Raw genomic sequence first — 22571 nt, forward strand, 5'->3', positions numbered from 1 at the left:
TGAGGATAATAATTCAGTCAGTGTGGAAGGTTTTGATGTGTTCTTTGATAACATGTTGATAATCCAAGCAGCAAGTCTTACACACTGATGTCTAGATAGCTGTATACAGTTAGCTCGTACAGAAGAATCACCAGGAAAGGAAATCTTTCAAGATCAAAATAGAATCTTTGCTATGGCTTCACATTCACCTTATGGCAAATCTGAATACAGGGATAGATGCTAAAATTATCTGACTTAGAGCCATTGTGTTTTCCTTTTAAAGCAGAATACAACTGATTACCCAAGGCCTTCCTTCCTCCTTGTTTTCTTCAGTGGCAATAACCAGCAAATGATACAGCCTTGCATGCCAGAAAGCATCACGTGGCAATACTTTTGTCATATGACAGGATGGAAAGAATTTGTCTTATTAGAGGCTGTGCAGCAGAGGTTTACAGAGATCAGAACTTTGTTCAGAGCCCCCCAGGCCAGATGCAAAGCTCGGTCAGTATGCATTTGTAAAATGAAAAATGATAACTCTTCATAAAGCTACCACTATACAGGTCTCTATAATCTGATCTTAAAGGCCATAATCAGCAGACTTTTCTGCATCTGAAATGCAATGCTCCTGTGGCATTTCTGCCAGCAAGAAGAGGTTGAGTAGGGGATTGAGAAAAGTCCTTTTACTGTCAAATGAACATAATTCCATTCTTCATGTGCATCTGTGCAGAGGTGAAGTCCTCCTACTGTACTGCTTTTTTCGCATTTTTACTAGTTCCTGGGTCCTTTTTATGAGCTCTTCTGTGAATCAGACTGTTTTCTTCATTTCATCTACGGAATTTCTTACTAGCTGTTATTTTTAAGGAAGACTTTGGTTTCTCACATGCCTCATGGAAATATAGGCAAATGTGAAAAACATGTACTGGAAAAATCTCCATACTTCAGCAGGCCCAGAGGATTTAATAATCAGCATGAGATTTTCTTCCTCTCAATTACAGACTCTCTTGTTTTAAAAAATAGTACTAATACTATACAAACAAACAGAAAATACCAGTTGCTTCTCTTTCTCAGTGTTTAGTTTTGGATGTCTTCCAGAATCATCTTTTGACTGTGGCTGCTGACATCTTGGGCTAAGGCAGCATTCAGTAGCTTCAATATTACTAGAGGGGCTTTGGGGATTTTTAATTTTTTATTTTTATTTTTTTTTAACAGGGAGGAGCCAGTATTCCAAGTATTCCAGTTTTGTTGTTTGGGTTATTTTCAAAATGGAAAAAGCAGCAGAATGCGAATGGAAAATTAAGGACTGACTCCAACATCTCTTCAGAAACGTGTCAGCCATTTGTTATGGTGAGAGGGAGAAAAACCTTCTGGCAGAGGCTTTAAAATCAGAAAAAAATAAAAAGTTGCATCCTTTCCTATAAGAAATATCAGAGATTAGCCCCTTCAAATTACCACGTCTGAGTGTAACACTTTCCTCAAACTTCAGGTTAGCTGAGCTTTTCAAAATAAACGAATTCCTGCTTCATTTCCACTTGCCAATGCACTTAGGATTAGAAAGCTAGCTGAAGATATGGCCAATTGCAGGTTTATTCAGCCGGTAAGTCATGGTGTATTGGACCAACAGACTACAGCTCTTACTCCTTCCCCCACCTACCATCAGGACCTGGTGGGAAGTAAGCACTCTCATGCTCCCTGGCCAGCAAGATTTTGTAATTAATTTCTGATCCCAATTACATAAAGCATAGCAATTTTTTCCATTCAACAAAAAGAAATGCTATGGCTAGGGTGAAATTTAAAGCCAGGGACCACTGGTCCCTGACAGCTCTTTATACAACATATGTTTTGCTCGTTAGCTGGGCCACGGCCAGCAGTGGGGCCAGTTAGAAAGAGGAGTGGGAGCAGAAGAAGATCAAGTGCTGTCCTTGGAAGAACTGAATAAAATATTTTAAAACAAAATTAGAAGTAGGTAAAGAAAGGAAATCCTGGCTGATCATCTGAGCCAACTAGAGTAAGATGCAACAAACAAGTTAAATCAAAAGTTTGATCAATTTATTCAATGAAAAACACCCCCAACGTTCTGTGCAGTAAGGGTCAAGGTTACACATTCCAAAAGAGCAGTAAAATATGGAAGAGCAAGAAAAAGAAGTATGATGTCTTCAAAGCAATGTTGAAAGTGTTTCTTTTTGGAGTTTGAGTTTTCTGGAAGACAACTGTAAATAGTCTGAAAAATAAAGGACTTACAGGAGAGAAAATCTCCATTTTAAAGCTCTGACACACTCTATAGAGAGCCTTACACTTTGAGTATTCTAAGAACTGGTGATGTGGCTGAAGACTAGTACATTCAGGATAAAAATCCTCCAAACTTACTTTACTTACTCTCTAAGTAAAACAGTAGACCTCTTTTTCCCATTCACGGTCTTTCATTGACTTTTCTGAATTCGCTTTTCAAATACTCAGTGCAAGAAGACATCATTAGTCCATAAGAAGAATTCTCCCTACTGCAATAGCATCAGACAGGAAGAGAGAAATTCTGTAGCATGAACAGGAAATATGTACAAGAGTTCAATGAGCAGATTCACAGTGTTTTAAATTAGGAGTGATTTAAGTTATGTGACTTGTGAATGACTTTTCTGAATCACATCAACACCATGTGTTTTTCAGTGCCTGATGTTAAGCGCTTCACATATTTCCGAACTTATTACTTATGAGCTGAGTTAATAGAATGTAAAAACCGGCCTTTTTGACAATGATAAAATACAATTTGCGTCCTCTGAGGAAAATAAGGTAGATACAAGCTAAGCTGAAGTATAGCAACTCTTAACTGCAATCTAAGCATGCACTAAGATAGACCAATAAATGTACAGAGAACTTTAAGGCTAACAGACACTTGGTACAGGAACCACGAACAGCACTTCTAGAGTTAAACACATATATTCTACTTCTGCATCTGGGATTAAACTCTTCTTGACAATTCCCTTTCGCTTACATTACTGAACTAGATAAGATATATTCAAAGTCCAAGCAAACATAAACAATCTTTTTAAAAAAAGATGGCTTTATACGGTAGGCAATGACTGCCAGCTAATAGACATTTAAAGCATTAGCATAGCTGGAACCAGTATTACATAAAGTGATACCCATATTCCAACTTACCTCTTCCCTATGATTCTTTATTGGCATACAGAGAATACTTTGAGTCTTATACCCTGTGATCTGGTCCACTTCTGCATTGAATCTTGGATCCTGAAAAAAACCCACAGTTATTTGACTGCTTGCCTGAAGACCAGTTATTTTTCTTCCCTGGTTTAAAGGTTAAGAAAAATACAACATTTGACTCAACTGTTACCCAGGATAATAAAGGTTCCATTACTAGCTAATAGTTATATAAATTTGTTACTCTCAGTGGGTTAAAACAACAAAACGCATTTATGTGGAACATGAGTGCCCGTGGATAAATACAACTGCCAGAAAGAATAAAAAAACCCCAAACCCTAGGAGAAGCCTTTCTTGAGCCTAGACCATCATTATAATAAACGTATACATGGACTAACCATCCCTACTATAGCTTTTATCATCAAAAAGAAATTACAGAAATATACCGAAAGACATGGCCACAGAGGAACAAAGTTTCTTGCAAATACTGGTGTGCACATAGCTGGTTAAGATGGGGCTGGTATCTGCCTGCTAGTGTCAAGCTTCCATAATTTACTCTGAAGTTAGCACTCCTCTAGTATTAGTCATAGCTACATGTTTATCTATAATATATGTATTATAACCAAAAACATGGTGTCAGGTTTGCATCTGGAGTGGTTTAAATCAATATAGCTCCAAATACATATACTAAAACGGCACTAGTACAACAGCTAATATGGCTTTTTCTTTTCTCAGATTTGTTCAAGATAAATTTTCTTGGCTTACCTCATATGCATTCTTGATGTTGAGAGGCTGGCCTATAGCTGCTACGTGACCCACAATGCCCTTGTTCCACTCCAGGCGAATGCAGTTGTTGGAAGCTTCTTCCAGGGTTGAGCCTTCTGCCACGTCAAACAGCCTGCTTACAAGAAACTTCTCATTAGAGCTGTCCTCACAGACCAAGAACAGGGAATAGCGATCAGCTGCTATAAGCTCATGGATATGTAGGAAAATTTTATGGCAAAGCGCTGTGACATCTAAGTGACTAGAAATATCCTTCACAAGTTCTAATAGTCTTGAGCATTGATCCCCTGCACTGGTCTCAATCCTTGGAGATTGCAGAGGCATCTGTTCCTTCTTCTCAGAGCCGGAGAGGAAGCTCACTGCTCCAACCGAGTCCTTGACAAAAATAGGCCGTAAGGGTCTATCAAATTCAGAAGCAGAGATTTTCCTTGCTGGTGTCCCAGAGTTGGTGGTCTCAGCACAGGCTGGCTGGTGACAAGCACAGGATACACTCTGGGATTTGGTTCCCTCCTTGCAGACTGGGATGGTATGAACTCTCTCAGCAAACCATGCATTAACCATTTCTCTGTAACGAAAATACAGTAAATGATGTAAGTTAAAAATCCTCAGGAACAAATACATACTTCAAGAGGACTCTGAAAAGCGGGTAACTTTCAGCCTTTTCATTCAGTGCATGTGAGTGCACCTTTAGTGCTTCTCTGTATCAATATTCTAATTTTATGCAGCACTTAGCCTAGATTAAGCAGTAATGTTTTATGCCCCATAATAAGGAAGCTATTTCTGCCTAAAGGAAATACCTGAATAAGGCAGAGGAAGACTGCATATGCTGTGGCTTTCAGAATATAGATCAGAAGCTTGCACTGTAATTTTGTGCTTGAGAAGTTCTGGACCTTCCCATTCCTAAGATTTGGATTTCAGTATAAGATGTATATATAGTCATATGAAGACAAAACTTTCTGGTTTAATTCTGTTTTTCTACACCATTTCTAACTTTTTAAAAGATAATTTTTAACTTTAATTCTGTCAAATCACCTGCAGCCACTCCTACTTTTGTCATTTATATACTAGCTCTCAGAGTTAATGAACAGTGCCTCAAAGCACAAAAGTTTTGCTTAAAAACTGTCAGAAAGAAACATGAATACTTCTGATCCAACCCCTTCAAAATAATGAAAAGACAGTTTTCATGCATCTCTCCTGTTTCCTTTCCTTGCAGAAGCAACTCATTGCCTAATTCAACCCAAAAGCCTGAATGCCCCCCAAATTAAAGTTTATCATTAACTTAAAAATGTCACGCATCTCTAGGATTTAACTGTGTTTCTCAAATTAATTTAGCACTACAATGCCAACCCTAATAACATCCTCAGTAAATACAGCATATCTTGAATTATCAATAAGTATACTCATGATATTGATGATATGTGGGCTTTTTTTTATCGCTACATTATTTTCTTGACCAAAATCTGTTGATTTGGTTGTTTGGTTGTTGGTTTTTTTGTGGGGCTTTTTTTTGGGTGTGTGTGTGTTTTTTTTTCCAAATACAGGGCTTCTTATTTCATTTACTCAGTGTCAAGGATTCCTCGCAGCACATGATCTACTCTCAGAAGAAATGTTTTTCTTCTGAATTACATAATGTTTGGGCCTACAAACAGCAAAAATCCTATTAAAAAGACCGATCTTTTGGAAACCTTTCACAGTGGTCATGTCTTAAATTTGGGATATTTTTTATTTGCTCAGCAGACCACAGGAATTTCAAGAGTGAAGCCGAATGAAACCATGGAAATTAGTCAGGTTAGTCAGCCACTGATCAGTTACATGCATCAGTATATTAAATATGAAAAGCACTGTACACTGCCTTTTTTTCCTTACAGAACAGCTTCTTCTATATTGTAGAACGCAATACTGCAAGTACCATTAATTCAAAGTGATGTAATCAATTAAAATATAAAGCCCACAAATATTATTTTTATTAGCAAGCAATCCATACCAGGAAGCTTATTTGTCTTCTATTTGGAAGGTTTGAAAGAGTTTTTCAGATTTTGCAAACACATCATTTGGAGACCTCAACTGTAGGCAAAAAAATTTATGAAAAACTGAATTGATTTAGGAAATCATGTGAGTTTAAAGGGAGCACCTGGGCAAAAGAAAGTAATTATGTTACTCTACCCACTCCACTTCAGTGCAAGCTACCTAGTAACTTTTTGCTCCTTAAAAAACTGTATCTGACTGAAGTATCACTGTATAGCACTGTAAAACCAAACTCTTCTCTTATTTACACCAGTGCAACTCCAAATAAATGGATGATAGACTTCCCTTATTTTGGCTTCTATCTGTGTACTGCGGTCCTGATCATGCAAAACCTTACATACATGGTTAATATCATTTATAGCCCCAGTGGTCTTGAAGGCTGAATGGTCAGTGTGGTCGCATATGATGTTTGTGAATCTTCTGACAATGAGTATCCAAAACTGCTGAATGAAAACTTGGACACAATCAAGAAAGTGGGAGTTTTGCCTGAGTTCTACAGAGCTAGGATTTCATTCAATGTTTTTACATTTTCCATGAAGCTCCTGGAACAGTGCTTGCTGTAGCAATAACACATCTCAATCAACATCTATTATAAATTTCCCAGCTATCTAAAGCTAGTCCAGTTACTGGAAACATGGTGCCAGAAAACACAATGAATTTCCACTGTTATTCTGAAAGAGTTGTGGTTCATTGCTTAGCTACTTACTTTTAAAGGAAGTAAGCTCTGCTTTTTAAGTATATTAATAAAACCTCTCAATTATTTTTCTTTATTACAGCAGTGGTACTTTTTTTTTTGGTGGAGTTACCTCATCCAAATGTTTTCTTGCAGTGAAGAAGCATAAAGAACAACTATTTATTATTAGAACTTTGAACTTAACAAGATTACTTTACAGTACTTAAACAGGATAAATATTAAATGTGGGAGCTGTGAACATGTCTTACTGAAATGCATAATGCTATCTGCATAGGGCAATATCACATGTGAAAATGCTGTTTCAATGACAGTCAAAATAACAAGCTCGTGTGTGATAATTTGGAATTTTCATTTATGAAGCTGAATGAGAAAACAGATTAAAAATTCATGGTTAAAATGACCAAAAGTATCCTTAAGAAAAATAAAAGACTTAAAATGTAAAAATGTGTAAGTAAACACAGTACAGCCTCTAAATCAGCGTTGGTAACTCTTGTCATCGTATGTATTGTGTTACATGTGGGTTCTTTTTGTTCCACTTTAATCTTCTCAAGAGAAGAAATTAACTGGAAATTGTAGTATTTTCTAAACAAAATGTAGCATCTAGCACTAAGGCTGCAGAAAAAAACTGTGAACTGGGTGCATTTAAAGCCTTAGACAAAGAAAGTATACAGAATACTCAGAAGTTTTAAAAGAACGCTTGTGACTTGACCCAGTTTCATGATTGTGGATGGTGATTTGATTTTTGAACACCAAGAACTGGCACTTAGGTAAAATAAGATTTAAAAGTAACTGTAATAACCTAGTTTCAGATGGAGAGCATTCTTAAACAAGCAAGTGATTAGGAAGCTGTGCACTTTGTCTAGGTGTGTTTGAAAATGCTCAGGTGCGAACCTGTACTATTACTGAGTGACAGCAATTTGTAGAGCAATCTTTGATTCACTGCTTATTTACACATGAGTAAAGGAGAATATAAAATGCTATCATTTCACTTAGATCTGTTTTACACTGAATTTACATACATGGATGTGTTGACAAAAGATACACAGCAGAGAAAGAATCAGGTACCCTTTGTAGACAAAGCAAAAGCTAAAGCAGAAATTTGGTTTATCAGTTGAAACCTGCCATTTTATTTATTCCGGAGTGTTGTGTAATGATGGCATAGTAACAGTAATCAGTAGGAACAATGTATTCTAAATTCTAATACCAGTTCTTAACCTGTGGCCATGAGATAATTTAGTTTTTACCTTCCTGCATTTTTACTATGTAAAATAAGTATTAATTTCTCTGTCTTACGGAGGTTATTAAGCGATGTGGAACATAACTGTGAAATCTTTCACATGAAAGTAATTACATACCTAACAAATAGTCAGTTCTTAGTAAAGGTAACTGTGTTATTTATGAGGCACTTTGACATTGAACAGAACTATATATGAAACTGTATAATTATGAGTAACATATTCCTGTCCCCTTTAATGTCTCTTAGATGATGGTCCAATCATTTGCCAGCATAGCATGCGATTCTCAAAAACACTCTGTAGGTTAACAACAACAAATCCTTAACTATACTGTTGAAAGCATGGTTTTCAACTTCAAACCATTTAGCCATTTCTATTTGGGCAACAGGAAAGCTGTTCAAATTCAGCTGGAATAAGAACAGTGTTCACTGACCTTTACTGAATGCTGCTTCTAACAAGGAAGCTATTTAGCTCCTTTTACTAAGTTACGCACACGGGTGGAAGAACTAGTATTTCACATTAACTGACATACGCTAACTCTGTTTAAAATATATCAGTCTTGACATGCATTTGCTTGTTGACACACAATTCTATTCAACAATGCCTGACAAGAAGAGTATTATTACTAACAGAACTACTTTCTCAGCACAGAATTAGCTCAACGGCTATCTGATGGCAGACACATACTGAACCACAAGTGATGTTACCGGAAGTTAGTAACAAGTGCTATGATTAAGAGATCATTTTGAAAGGACTACAGAAAGAAACACACACTTGCTACTACTCGATTCCTATGAATAATCTTCAGTATGCATTGGCATTGTCAATAGCTGATTGTAAGGGCAAGACCCTTGCTGTAGAAGTAAATTTAGAAGTTGCAGGAGTGCACTAAACAAGAGCAGACACCGATCCATACTGATCTACACAAATAGTTAAACCCAATGCAATGCCTCCATCCCAGGATAGTAATCTCTGCAATGTTGAGGAGCTGCAGGCGTGAGCACCCATTCCTCATGAGCTGCATGCCTCCTTTACTGCAGTATGTGCCGCCACTCAAAACAGCTATAATTTATCTCAGAGTTCATGAACAAGAATAGTTGAACTAAAGTGAAATAAGTATTTTTTAGTCACTTCTATCAGCCAAATCCAGTCTTTCCTCTATAAAACAGTTTCAAAGGAGCATGACAATAGTGACTGTTGAATTTGGCTAGTGACCTCATCAGCAGATGACAAAATTGGAGAGGAATCTTGAAGAGACAGGGATGAGAAGGGGATGAAAATATGATGGCAGGTAAAACATCTGAATTAGAAAAAATAATTGGGTGACCCTCCTCTCTATAATCATTTGTATACAAGTACACACCATCTGCATTACATATTCAGGGGAATTAAGACTCTGTGGCCCTGGTTTGTTACACTCCGTACAGGAAGCAGACTTGTCCCTAAAGCAAGAAGTTGTCAGTATGAATAGGCAACAAAACCAGAACATCACTGGGTGACAAAACACAGGCACAAGGAAGTAACATGGATTGAGCCAGGTCATGCAGAACAATACAAACAGACCTGAAGATAACTTCAGATCTAAGACCTGAAGAGATCCTTGCTTTATTTCTTGTGCCTTACCTATCAAACTGTGCTGACCTGGCACTAATTACTATTCTGCTTGTACACTGGGAATATTAAATAATTTATTGTACCCATCTTTGCATCATTGTGATTAGCTTCAAAATACAGGGCATACTTCTCAAACAAAAAGATACCAAAAATCCCCACCAACCCCTCAAACAGTGAAGATAGCCAGATTATAATTGTCTTGCTCACACGTGTAACCATGCTACATATGTAATACCATACTAGTGTGACCATTCAGCAAGTATTTGGTATCTTTGAAAAATCTTGCAAAAATGGAGCACGAAAGTAATACTGAGATGCAACAATGATAGCATACTGCATCTTATCTTGCACAAAGAATGTATAATAATCACCGTGCCATAAGAGGATGGAGCAATGAGTAGCTTTCAGTGAAACTCTTTTTTTTTCAGTGAAACAAAAAAATTCCCCATTTTCTCTGTTGCTCATAAATCCTTTGTGTAAACAATGTGTAATGTTTCAGTAGCTGTGTGGACTATTATGCTAATTTTTCATTCAAACTAGCAGTTACTGATAATACACTGCAGGAGAGAGATTCACACCAAACTTGCCTAATAGAAAATGCCAGCTTTCAGGTATCTGAATTCCTGTGGCCTAATCCTGGTAGTGTTGAAATCAACAGTATTTCAAGCCAAGCTTTGTAACTATTTTCTCAATTGCTTTCCTTAAAATAACCACTAGATGTCTTCAAATTTCTTTCCCACATCTTGACATAATTTAGACATAGAAATAATTTAAAGCATTAGCAACAACTTCACAACTATTCAGTTTTAACAAATGAGTTTGAAACTCAAAGTCACTTGGATATTATACTTGCCTACCCATTTTCTTTCCAGTATTTCCTATTTCATGATCATGTTCTAAGAATTTTTGTCTCCTTTCTGGCCATGGAAAGATTTAAGTAAACTGTTTAAGGCCTCAAGAGATGGAAAACAGTAAACTGACTGTAAAAGAAGTGTTTTCAAACCAACTAGAAAAGTAGATTGACAAAAACAATAGTTGTTTTTCCTTAAACCCTTTCCAATTATAGTTACTAGAGATGCTATTTCTAACAGTCGTAGGCAAACAGTTTTTGAAGACAAAGTATGACTTAAAAGCCAGTACCAATTATTTTGGCACAACTAAGTCAAATATATAAGCATACATTTAACTTCAAACATGTTAAGTAGCCCAACTGACTTCTGTTTGAATACAGATCTAAATTAAGAACTCATTCTTGATTCAAACCATGCTCACGGAAGAGTGAAATAACTGTTTAGAACTGTGAAATAACGTAAATCTTGTCTGAATGCTCATATTCTTTTTTAAAATAGGAGGCAGAGCTTTGCTTTATTATTTGAAGCAAAAGTATTTGAAGTGGAGGACTAACACTAACAGGCTGTTCTTGGCTGTTTTCAAGTTTTCTTTAACAACTAAACTGCAAGCTTAACTTTTCACAGGAAAGCTTTCTTCCACGGAAGGGACTTTCTATTCATACTGTAAAGACAGGCAGAATAAATCCTCAGGGACTGAAGGTCAAATTGCAAAACATGACCTTTATTTCTCCTCCAAATGTTTACTTCTCTTCCACACTCAAAAAAATTTAAAAATAACTATATACCTAATTATTTTCTTGTGGAAAAGAACAGGACAATGCCAGTGAGTTAGGTGAAAGACAGAGTAAAGGTCAACTTCACACCTGCCTGGAGACCTCACCAAAGTCTTAGGCACCACTTCATTTCCACTTAAATTCCTAAAATAGGGATTAAGTAGGACTTAAGTGGTGCAGAGGCTTTGGGATGGCTCTCTGTGCTGGGGTGAGTTCACCATAATGCACAAATAAATGGGAAAATATATATCTTTTACTAAGCAAATATATTTTGTGGCTATATTTTCAGTGCCAGACCTAATGTGAAATTACAACCATGGAGTTATTCACAAGGGCCATTTGAGCAGGGCTTCTTTTCTGGCACTTTGTAAATAGCTCCTTTTGTGCCTAATGCCTTCCCCCCCCCCCCCCCCCCCCCCATTTCCTTCAAGTAAATCATATAAATAAGAAAGCATTCCATCTGAAATTATGTATGTTTCTTTGCCACTAAGTATGAGAAAGACTTGTATTCTGTGGTTTTCTTAATTATATTTATTCATGACAAAAGCCAAATGCTTCCTCTTTAATGGTGAAAATTAAAATAGGTGGTAGCATATTAGTTCAAGTCAAGAATGTATTGTCTAAAGTTGCTTTGTTTGTAAGTCTTCATCTGAGCCATATATTCCCACACAATTAAGCTTTAATCTAGCATTCAAATAAGGATGAACATAGGCTATGATGTACTTGATTTGACCTAAAGACATCATGGGTGATATACCATGGTTTTTATCCTTGTGCAGAGAGCTAGCACAATTTCAACGCACTATGGAAGTCTCACTTCAGCTTCAAAATTAGACCAATTGGTATTTTTATTCTATATAAGAATACAGACATAAATTTCCTCCTAACATAATGATTCTTCAATACATGCCCAACAAAAAACTTCCACGAGTTTCTACAATTTAGAAATAAAAGATATCTGACTTTCTTGTCTCCTGCAGAGACAATGTATGTCTCTGCTCCACTTTTCTTCCCAGTTTCCAGAAATTTGACCCTGTTCTCTAAAGTCTTCTTAGGAAGAGCAAAAAAATGGAAATGAGATTTCAAATGCCTATTGGCTTTTGATAAAGTACTGCAATATGGTAATAAAGTTACCTTGAATCAAAATAAGGCAAAAAGATTTTAACTGCTAACAGTTCATCCCATCTTATCTTTTACCTGTCCTCTAAGGTTTAGCAGTTGTATTTTCATTAATGTAATGTGCACACCCATTTGTTTCTTTATTACCTATAGCAAACTGTATGTAGTAAAACCACATTCTCTTTGCAGCTGTTCAGCACTATCTGTTGAGTAGTTTATCTTCACACCAAGGATTCTGTGTAGGAGTTCAGGTTATAGCTTTTTGGGCATTAAAGATGTAAATTGATAGTAAGTGATTTCTTATCGTTTCTCAAATGACAGTTTCTTTGACAATAAAACAGTAATTGCTGTTTTAGACATCGTTTCCAAAATACTCTGGCACACACCTAGCTTTATTTCCAAGAATAAATGCCAACAATACTTAATCACATTTACAACTTCATGCATGTGAGTAACATTCCTTACCTTCCCAAGTGCTTTTTGAATCAGGAGCTTGAAGTATTTTGGCATGACCTTAAAACTTTGCAGTTATCAAGAAAGGCATAAAGATATGGATATTTATAAGTGGGACAATTATGGAGATCATTAGACGAGCAATAAAACTTTCCAAGGTTTCACAGAAATCGGGGGGGGGGGGGGGGGGGCGGGGGGCGCGGGGCGCAGTTCTGTATTTCATTCTCAGAAAAGTTTTGCCAATATCTAAAAAACCCAAGCAAGTGGGAGAAAATTCTGATTCCTTCATTAACACTACTGTTTCATGTGGTTTTCAAACCATGGTCCAAACAACCAGTGGATCTGCAGTCCTCCTGTAAATGCTTCACATATGGTAACTTAGAAAAGCAAGTCCCCTTTCAGCATGTTCGAACAATGTGCACAGGATTCTGCACCTCCACTGGATAACTGTTAGGGGTCCTTCAATCATAGAGGCTTAAAACCCACTGCCTACTTCCCAAGGTCACGTTAGGGATGAATATGGCTCATACCTGTATATTTTTAGGATTATTATTTTTGGTTTGTCAGCAATATCTTTTTAAGAAAAGGCACAGGCCAAAGCACATTTCATTGCAGAAAATCTTTGACAGCTCTATCTTAAAAAATCTGAATTTTTATACACCATCTCAAAAAAATTAATTTCCTTCCAATTAGAAAAAAAAATACATATATTACCAAACAATGACTTGACCTAAAGCATATGACATATAATATTTATGAGATTAAATATCAAATAGCCAGCTCAAAATGAAAAATATTTTTTAAAAGCCCTCTAGACACAGAGATTAGAAGGCAAATGTCCTCAGTAATTTAGTACTGCAGGCAGCACATTACGAACTAATTGTCCATCAGCCATGAAAAACAAATAAACCCCAAACAACTGTATTTGAGTTTTTTCAAAGTAATAAATGTAATTGATATATTCAAGTTGTGCAATTTCTGAATTTCAGTACATTCTCCCAGTAAACGCCACTGAAATCTTTAGTGAAGCACTAAGAAGTACCATGCAGTTAATGACATTTCTTTTTCCAACTACAACTCCACCTTACCTCATTTGTAGATGTTTCCCAGCCCTGCTAATTAGCCAAGGTGTATTTATAACAAAAAAATTTTACCTTATTTCCAGTAAAAGGAGAACAAGACTTGGGTTAGTAATTTGTATCTGTCATGCCATGCATTTAGGAAACCAGACACAAACTGCCTGGAACAACGCAGTTGCCTCTAACTGAGAGGAGAATTTCGACTTTGTTTTGGCAGTCTGCTCCTTCAGATCGCAAAGACGACTAAATGAGATTCACTCCCGTATTTTTAAGATTAGGGACAAGCTGGAAGTCAGAAACACAGAAATATTCCATAGGAGGTTAAAGTAAGTATGATGTTTGAACATGATGACAATGCATGGATTTTTTTTTTTTTAAAGAAATTAAAAAGATGAAACTTTAGGAAAAGAAAAAGGGTAACAAATTCAGCCATAAATGCAGTACAATTTTGTGACAAAGGCGGCTGCAGATTATGCCTTTATAGCATCTAGCTAGAACAATTGTATTTGCAGCAGCTACAGAGAGCCTGTAACAACAGTATGGGTAAACATAGGATACAATCTAAAAGAAGAATAATTTTACTTCAAAACCTTTCTGCTTTCTGAGAAGCCAGAGTATGATAGGCAATTCTAAAACTTTGAAGGGGGGAAAAAAAATAACAAGAAGAGCTGAAACAAACAACAACAAAAAAATAAATACCTTAAATTTAGTAGGAGCTTAGACATTTAGAAATCTTGAACCCGTAAGTGGCAAACTCTCCAGCCAGGTTTGTCAGCCAGCACACCGTATCACTAAGTGAACCAAATTCATCTTGTCACTGAGTGTGCTGGTGATACACTTCCCTTTTGTTGTTCTGCACTTTGATCATACTGTAACAACACTACATGGATAATAGCTACTTACTATCTCTGAACACCACTTGTACAACATAAAGTAATAAATAACTGATTCTCTAGCTTACTCACAGGATCACTGTTTATTCGCATACTCAAAGGAGGGCACATTTTAAAGCTACTCGCCTGGACTACAGGCTTATAGGATTGCAGCTTTGCACTGCACAGGTGGAAGCCAACACACATAGCTTTATTGCAGAACATGTCAGTCCACCTAGCCATCAAAGGCTGGAGGAAAGCAGTAATGAGGCCTGCCTGTAGATGCTACCAACCTTGAGGCATCGCAAGATCAAAATACAAGGTGTAAGCCACTTGCATATACTTAGCTTCTACAACACATGTTAGGGGAGAGGAGGAAAACAGGTGCAAATTTGTTAACTAGATGACCTGCAGCCCTTCTCCACAAGAATGCAGAATACAGATCGGGAAGCCTAGCAACTCTTAGCACAACAATTAATGCAAACTAATAGTGAAAAAAAAAAACAACCAACCAACCAGCATTTTCCTTTAAAGTACCACCTTACGAGAAAATATAATTTTTATTTAAGCCATGAAAACAGAAACTAATATCAAACTGACTAATGCAAAATGGAACAAGAGGTAACTATTCAATGACTACATGAGATTATGTGACTCCCATACTTAAAAAAAACACACCACAACAACAAAACACATCTGCAGGCATGAGACCACCCAAAGCAAGCATTTTAAGTATTATTTAGTCACCTAATTAAAACATTTTTTTGGTGGAAATTACCAAAAGAACTACTGTATAAAACACTGTAGGGAATTCATTAATTGCAGGGAAAAATATTTAATACCTATCAAAATGCTAAATTAGGTTCTGATTCAAAGTTCATTACTATCAGCTAAGAGGGCTTGTGTTACTCTGTAATAAATGGTTGAACTGCTGATCTTTCCCTATTCCCCTGCATAAATATTTGAGAAACAGAGAGAGAAACTATCCTTACGCATTAGCAATTGTAGCTCGCAATGTTAAGTAGAATATGCCTCTGTGCTCTGCAAAATACCAAATTAACTAACTACTTGGTCTATTGCTTTTAGGACGTGTGAGGACCTTGTCATATTATGAAGCAAACCAAAAATTATGAAGCAGTAATTTAAGATTAGAAAACACTTGAATCTCATTCAAGGAAAGCTGTTTTACTCGACAGAGTAATGCAATGCTAAGTAAGCCTCTGTTCAATGTATTGCTGTTGTACAAAGTTTCAACCGAAAGCATGGCAATGAATTTTAGGGGTTTTCTCTTTTCAAGCTCTAAATAACACTACAATGTAAAACATTACACCTTTTTACAGAGTACATCTGTTCTTTCAAACCACTCAGCATTACAGGATATCATTTTAGTGAATAAAATTTGAACCAACATTTAGTCAAGTAATTTGTCATTTGCCTTTTCAAATAAAAGCTTACATATAAAAGAGATATTCCTAATTATAAAGTTACAGTTTTCTATCTATACAGTAAGGACAAAAAAGAAAACATTCCACGCAAGACAGCTGAGAAGAGAGTTTTGAGACAAACACAGTTTCCATCACTTCAAAAACATCACAGAATTGTTGCCAAGCGAGAACTCAAAGTCAACAGTTTTTCTGCAAAACCCTCCCTAAATGCAGAGGCATCACCATCATGAGAGACATGACTGAATCGCATCTTATGAACCACTGCCTCTCCCCAGACCCACACAAACACAAAACTGTGTCCCAGCATTAGAGAGGAAAAAAAAAAAAAAGGAAAATTAAAAAAAAAAATGACTAACCAAACCTAAACCGCTCCACGGGTAAAACAAATCTGACACAGCAGTTACTATTAATTAGCATTCCTATTTGTTCAATACTACTTCCAGTTTCCAAAGGAAGTGTGACAGGCTGAACTAATAAAATGTTACTTCTCAAAGCTGCTAACACCCTATTTCCTGGGCAAACAAACTACCCCCTCAGCCACGTACCGTGCACGAGTGTTCTGGAGAATACCAAGGCTAACTACTTCCATCTAGGCATCCTACACCTATGCACAGCCTTATTAAAAAAAAAAACAAACATAAAATCAACATTTAAAAGACATTTTAAAAGGCATTTTTATTGTTTTTCTGTTAAATGAACCTAAGGAAGAAGCAGCAGCAGAAAGGGGTCTGCCTGACAGATGGTCACAAGAAAGCAGGTGACCCCTGAAGCTTTGCAGCTTACTGCGAGTCAATTATTAATAGGGATTTCTCTTCTTACCGCCCCATCCCATGCAGAGAGGAGCAGCAGCAAAACCTCTTTCAGAGCGCGTCCATCCCTGCTAAGTGACTTGGGAAAGAAGTGAACCGGCAGCGGCGAGCAGATGGTGCGGCCGGCTCAGGCGCGCGTCCGAGGAACAAACCGTGGGACTTACTAACCCGAGCTCTCCACTGCGATACACCGTGGGAGGTGCAGATCGCCTGTGCTCCCCGCATCCCCACTGCTTTGTTTATCGGAAAATACTCAAAATGGAAACCTGACTCCACTTCTAAAAATAGCCTCATCTACTCGATTGTCAACTTGGAAGTTTGAGCAAATACCTCGTCTTATCTCCAAAAGGCAGCATGTCAAGCCAGGGGAGAGGCACCCAGGCGAGCTCCTCAGGGCTTTTACCTCAGGTTCTGTGCGAGAGCCCAACGCCACCGCCAGGCGCGCGCCGAGAGGCCGCCCCCTGCCGGCCGCGCGCTGCCCCCCGCCCGCCGCCCCCTGCCGGCCCGCCCCGGCGCCCGCTCCCCTCAGCGTCTCCGCGCCGCGGCCGCCGCACCCCGAGGTGCCGGTGTCCCGCCCGGACAGACCCCCGCGGCCCCCGGGGGAGCTCCGGGCGCGAATGCACAGCGTACGGCTTCAGCGGCCCCGCACGCCTCGCCAGCTGCCTGCCTTGGCGCCGAACCCATCGCCCTCGCCGTCCGGTGGCCGCCGAGGGGCCAGAATAAGGTGACAAGCCCACGGAGCGAGCGAGGTCGCCATGGGCAGCGCTTTGTTTCGGGTCACTAAGTAATGACATAAGGTGCCCTCCCGGCGAGGGGTTACCTCAGGCTCCCACAGATTTCCACTCAGTTGCACCGAGGGCGGGGGAACCGCGCCGCGCTCCGCTCAGGCGCTGGCCCGGCCGTCCGAGGCGCGGGAGGCACCGCCGCACAGCGCGGCCGGCCGCAGGGCAGGCAGCTCCGAGGCCCCGCGGGCGCTTTTTGTCTTTTATTTTTTTTATTTTCAATGCAGACGGCAAAAGGGGGGGGGGGGGGGGGGGGAAGGGAAGAGCGACCTTTTGCTGGGAAGAAAAGTCCGGCCTCTCCCCGCCGCCGCTCCCGTCTTACCTTGTGGCTTTCCGAACAAAGTAAGAGCGGGTAAAGTCGCCGTGATCGTCCAGCCACGCTTCCACCGCTTCCCGCTCCGGCGGGGGGGGGCAGCTGCGCTCCATGCTCCGCTCCGCGCCGCCGCTCTGCCTCCGGCCGCCGCCGCTTCCCCCTGCCGGCCCTGTGCTCGCGGCCGGGGGGAGCCGGCTGGCTGCCGCCCCGCTCCCAGGTGCTGCCCGGCCCCGGCGGCACCTCAGCGCATCTCCCGCCAGCTCCACCTCCGCAGCGCCCCGGGGGGCTGCCGCGCCCCGGGCCCGCCCCACCACGGCCCGTCCCACCCCGACCCGGCCGCACCGGCGGCAGCCCCCGGCCCCGGCGGTGCCCAGCGCGGTGGTGGCGGGAGGGCGCGCTCGTGTGCGCGGCCCCGCGGCGGGCGGCCCTGCGGCGGCGTGGCTGGGCCGGGCGCTCCCCGCGGGGCTGGGGGCAAAGGCAAGCCGTGAAAAAGTAATTTGTTCTCCCGCTGCCTGGCAAAGGGGCTCGTCCCGAGGTACGGCCTGCTTCGGTGCTAACAGGGTGTTGCTTCGCAGTGTTTTGCCCTGGGTGTCAGTGTGTGATCTTTGACAGACCTCAGCCTGGAAAGCGGTGCTAAAGCCCTGGCTTTTCAGTCCTTCATGCCTGCAGTTAGGCTTTGAGATCCATTTTACATGTTCAATAAGCGCAGCCTAGTTTTGAAGATGCTTGACACGCAGCTCCTACTTTCTCCAATGTTACACAGCCAGGACTGAAATTTTGGTTAACGCTGAACATCACTCTCATGTATTGTAGTTCCATTCCAAGGTATGCATGCACTCACACTTGTAATTATTTGGAAGCTGCATTCACAAAAGACCTTGCACAAAGTATGATGCGCATGTGTGGTTTCCTGTGTCATCACGTGCAGTATCTTTGAAGGTAAGATATGAATAACAAATAGCAGCATGTTTCTGGGGAAAGGGACGTACAGGCTCTTTAAAATCATTCTCCTGTGTAATCAGTTGAGAAAGATCATATAAAATGTTTTCTGCTGCTCCTAAACCCCTTTGAGTGCATGCAAGGCAGCATTCTTCAGATAGAGCAGATATCCCTGCACACCTTAGCAATTTTTTTTGCAGTGCATCTAGAGATCTCGGTGGGATTCTGCAGCCTGAGAAGGAGCAGCAGCAGGAACTTCACAGCAAAGGGATTAAGAGCCTGTCCATGAGCTTGGGGAAAGTTTCCTCTTCTGTGTCTTTGTGTCACATCTGCCCATAACGCTCACTTGGACATGTGTGTCTTTTGGCTGTGTGAGAGTTTGTGTGTAATAGGAGGCACTCTGAAAGGGAGGTTTTACGTGAATGTTACTCTGTTATAAAAGGAATCGCAGGAGAAACTTGCATAGTGACCAAAGAGCAAAAGAGAAGATAAGGTATGAACCAGTTAAGATATGCTGCAAGAGTCAAGACACTATTCAAGGCAAAGAGAAATCTTTCAGCAGGGAAACAGAATTACCAAGCAAACTGCATAAACAGACAACATGGCAATAAATGAAGCCAATGTTTAGTGTTAAAGCCTGGAAAGTATGGTATGTTAGAAAAAAAGAAAATAAACCTTTCACATAACTCATAGACTTCTAAATTAACTGTTTCGTGTTAGGAAAAGGGTTTTGAGGTTAACAGTGTACATGGCAATGAAAGCTTGTAAGCTAGGCAGAGCTTTTAGAATGTAACACCATGTTAGAATGCTTAAGAAGTATAACAGAAATTTAAAACATACAATTGTAAAATGCAGATTTCATAAATGTCTGAAATGGCATTCCCTGCATGGTCTCATATGGAATATTGATCATAGTACTGCTCATCACATCTCAAAAAGCAGAATTATCAGAGGTGACCTAGAGAGGAAAACCAAGAATGACCAAACACACGGAAATACCTTTTCTATAAAGAGGCAGAAAGAGTTTGTTTACAAAGGGTTGAACAAAAATACATAATTACTAGTATTTAAAAAGTAAGATAGGATTTTCTCTCTGTCTCATAGGAGAATAACAAGGTAATGGTCAATGAAATTATGTCAGCTGCAATACGTTTTACAATTTCACCTAATCAGGAGTAGCACTAATAGAAATAAGCATTTATACTGTAGTAGCATCCAGTAAGCCCCAGTTAAGAACAGATATTGTACTAAGCACTGTAAACATGTTATGTTGAGTACTAGGCTAGCTGAGAAGCATACAGCATCCCTGTACATCATGCCACAAAGCTTGGAACCTTTAGGTGAAGCTGCCTCTACCTGCCAGCAGCTGCTCAGGCTGGGCCAGTAGATGTATGACAGTGTACCAAAGGAGGGGGAAGTTGGGCAGTGCAACAGCACTGCTTTGCTATTCAGCCCACAGATAAGAATCAGTAAAGCCAATGCAAATTATTATCTTCCTGTAAATTCAATGGTAAAGCAGCAGTTCAAAGGATTGCTACCCAAGCAAAGAATAGCAGAGTCTTTCCCAAAAGAAATAAAAATGGAACAGTGGGGGGAAAAAGGGATACTGTCTCTGTATCCGATGAATTTCCATGAATAATAATGAACATGCTGTTTTCATTTTTAAGGTGACAGGAGGGGATGAAGGCCAAGTATAACAAAGAAGTTAACGGTAAAAGTGGAAAAAGTCTTCCATGATTCTGGCTTCCAAAGTGCTCTGAAAAAGCTCCGTGTATCTTAGCTCACGCCCAGCTTTCCAGTTTGTTTCCAGAACTCGGATGACAGAATTGATGTGCAGTAGCTATAAACCTGAGAAGGGTTTGTAGTAATGATACAAATAAGCGTGTCAAGTTTTAAATCGGCTTGTGGCAAAGCAGTATGTTTGAGAGCTCCGTACAGAAGCCAGGATGCTTTTCCAGCAGTAGGCCATTCTATCACAGGACTGGTTGACAGAAAAGCGTTTTAGCTGTAGTCTTTTGTTTGTACGTTTTGCAAATATTGTCATGTAAGGAGGTAAGAAAGGTGGAAATTTTTTTTGTATGTGTAAGGCACACAAATTAGAAATGCTGCTAACTCATGTTAATTAGTAAGAACAAGTATGGAAGTATGTAATCCGAGAAGTACTTATGTGACATTTTATGCTCAAATAACTCTATATTTACTTACACTTACTTGAAAGTAATTTATTTCTATATTGTTTCCCTTTAAAATAGAAGAAAATAAGGTTTCAAATGTCACCACAGTTGACTTATTTGTCTGACTTACTCATTAGATGAATTGAAGCAGCATTTAGCTTTGCTAAGAAGTGGGAATTGGCTGTCTTTCTGCCATCCCTTAAATCTGGAAAACAGTTGGTCCATTTTGGCTCCTAAAACGAGTTTAGGGCTGTACTATATTGCCAATGAGGCTAGAATATGATAAGGTAGAGGAAACTATTCTGCTTCTCTATTAGCCAGCACTTTTACACACACATGCAAACACACACGCAGTGGAAGAATCCTAATATTAGTAAAGCAAGTTTCCATTTCCCTTCCATTATTTAAGTTGCATAAAAAGAGTGAAATAGCAACCACAATCAAATTCATTTAAAACCTAATTGTTACTTTACTGATGAAAATACTAAATCATGAGAATGTCTTATCAGGTTATTCTCTCAGTCGTTTCCAAATAATTACTGGAAATGCTTCCCAAATAAACATAGCTAGGCAGAGCTACTCACTCCTTGCATAACCTGCCTTATCCTCTGGGATAGCATTGCATATGGCCTACAGGAAGCCATGTAAAATAGGAGCTTCCTCCTATTTTGATTTGAATGTGATTGAGCATTTGCGTCAATCAAAGTACTGTGCAAAATTATTGTTAACGTCGAGAAAGCAGCAGCTTCTCCAAGTTTGTAATACACAGGCATTTGTCTGGAAAATACTTCTAACTATATCTACTGAAAAACGTAATTTAGAATTTTGAGGTTAATGTATTAGCCTTTAATACGTCAGCCAACTGATATCCTCAAATTGTAACCTTTTTTCCTTTCTATTGGAAATCTCAGGATAAATTTGAAGACTTGTTACCAAGTCCTCCCTCTCTCAGTCTTCTCTCCTTTAAGCTTAAGTAGTGCCAATTCAATTCTTCCTTGAATGTCATGTTTTCCATTTGCCATATTTTCTTTACCATTCCTGCAGTGTCTCACCAAGTGAGGATCTAGTAATCCAGTTGAATGCATATCCACACTACATGAAATGGAAGGGATATTTTGGGTACCTTGTGGGCTATTTCCCTCCTAATACTGTCACCCTTGGATATACCTTCTTGGCAACAGTCTGATACTGTTGACTTGTGGTGACCGACTGTACTCTGTTCCCTTTTTATAAATACTTGTAATGTAGTCAGATGTTGCCTGTGCATCTGCCTACTTCTGCCTAACTGTGTTTTCTTGCTCTTGAACCTTTTTAATTTCATCCTGTGCTTGCAGTCCATTTCTCCAATTTATCAAGATTATTTTGAATTCTCTGCCTGTCCTCAAGTGTGTACTTGGCCTCACCAAGCTTAGTGCAGTTTTGCTGAAGGGCAGAGGTCTGGGCAATGATTGGGTAAGGTGCAGGTGGGTGAAACTGTAGGTG

General features: G+C 39.5%; 1 protein-coding gene across 5 annotated transcripts in view; it reads right to left on the minus strand.

Annotated features, from left to right (window-relative positions):
• PDE5A (phosphodiesterase 5A) overlaps nt 1–22571 on the minus strand; it is a 139691-nt gene that overhangs the window by 48450 nt on the left and 68670 nt on the right. For 2 of the 5 annotated variants that reach the window (XM_056357625.1, XM_056357621.1), the window contains exons 1-3: nt 17986–18270; nt 3895–4477; nt 3130–3219 (exon numbers count right to left, since the gene is read on the minus strand). In XM_056357625.1, the coding sequence (XP_056213600.1) occupies nt 3130–3219; nt 3895–4477; nt 17986–18089 (777 nt within the window). In that variant the 5' untranslated portion in view covers nt 18090–18270. Of the gene's footprint in view, nt 1–3129; nt 3220–3894; nt 4478–16617; nt 16794–17211; nt 17302–17985; nt 18271–22571 lie in introns of those variants that run through there. The other 3 variants (XM_056357647.1, XM_056357640.1, XM_056357634.1) reach the window with 3 other exon arrangements.

The sequence above is a fragment of the Falco biarmicus genome, chromosome 1 (genome assembly GCF_023638135.1).
Source record: "Falco biarmicus isolate bFalBia1 chromosome 1, bFalBia1.pri, whole genome shotgun sequence".
Classification (NCBI taxonomy): Eukaryota; Metazoa; Chordata; class Aves; order Falconiformes; family Falconidae; genus Falco; species Falco biarmicus.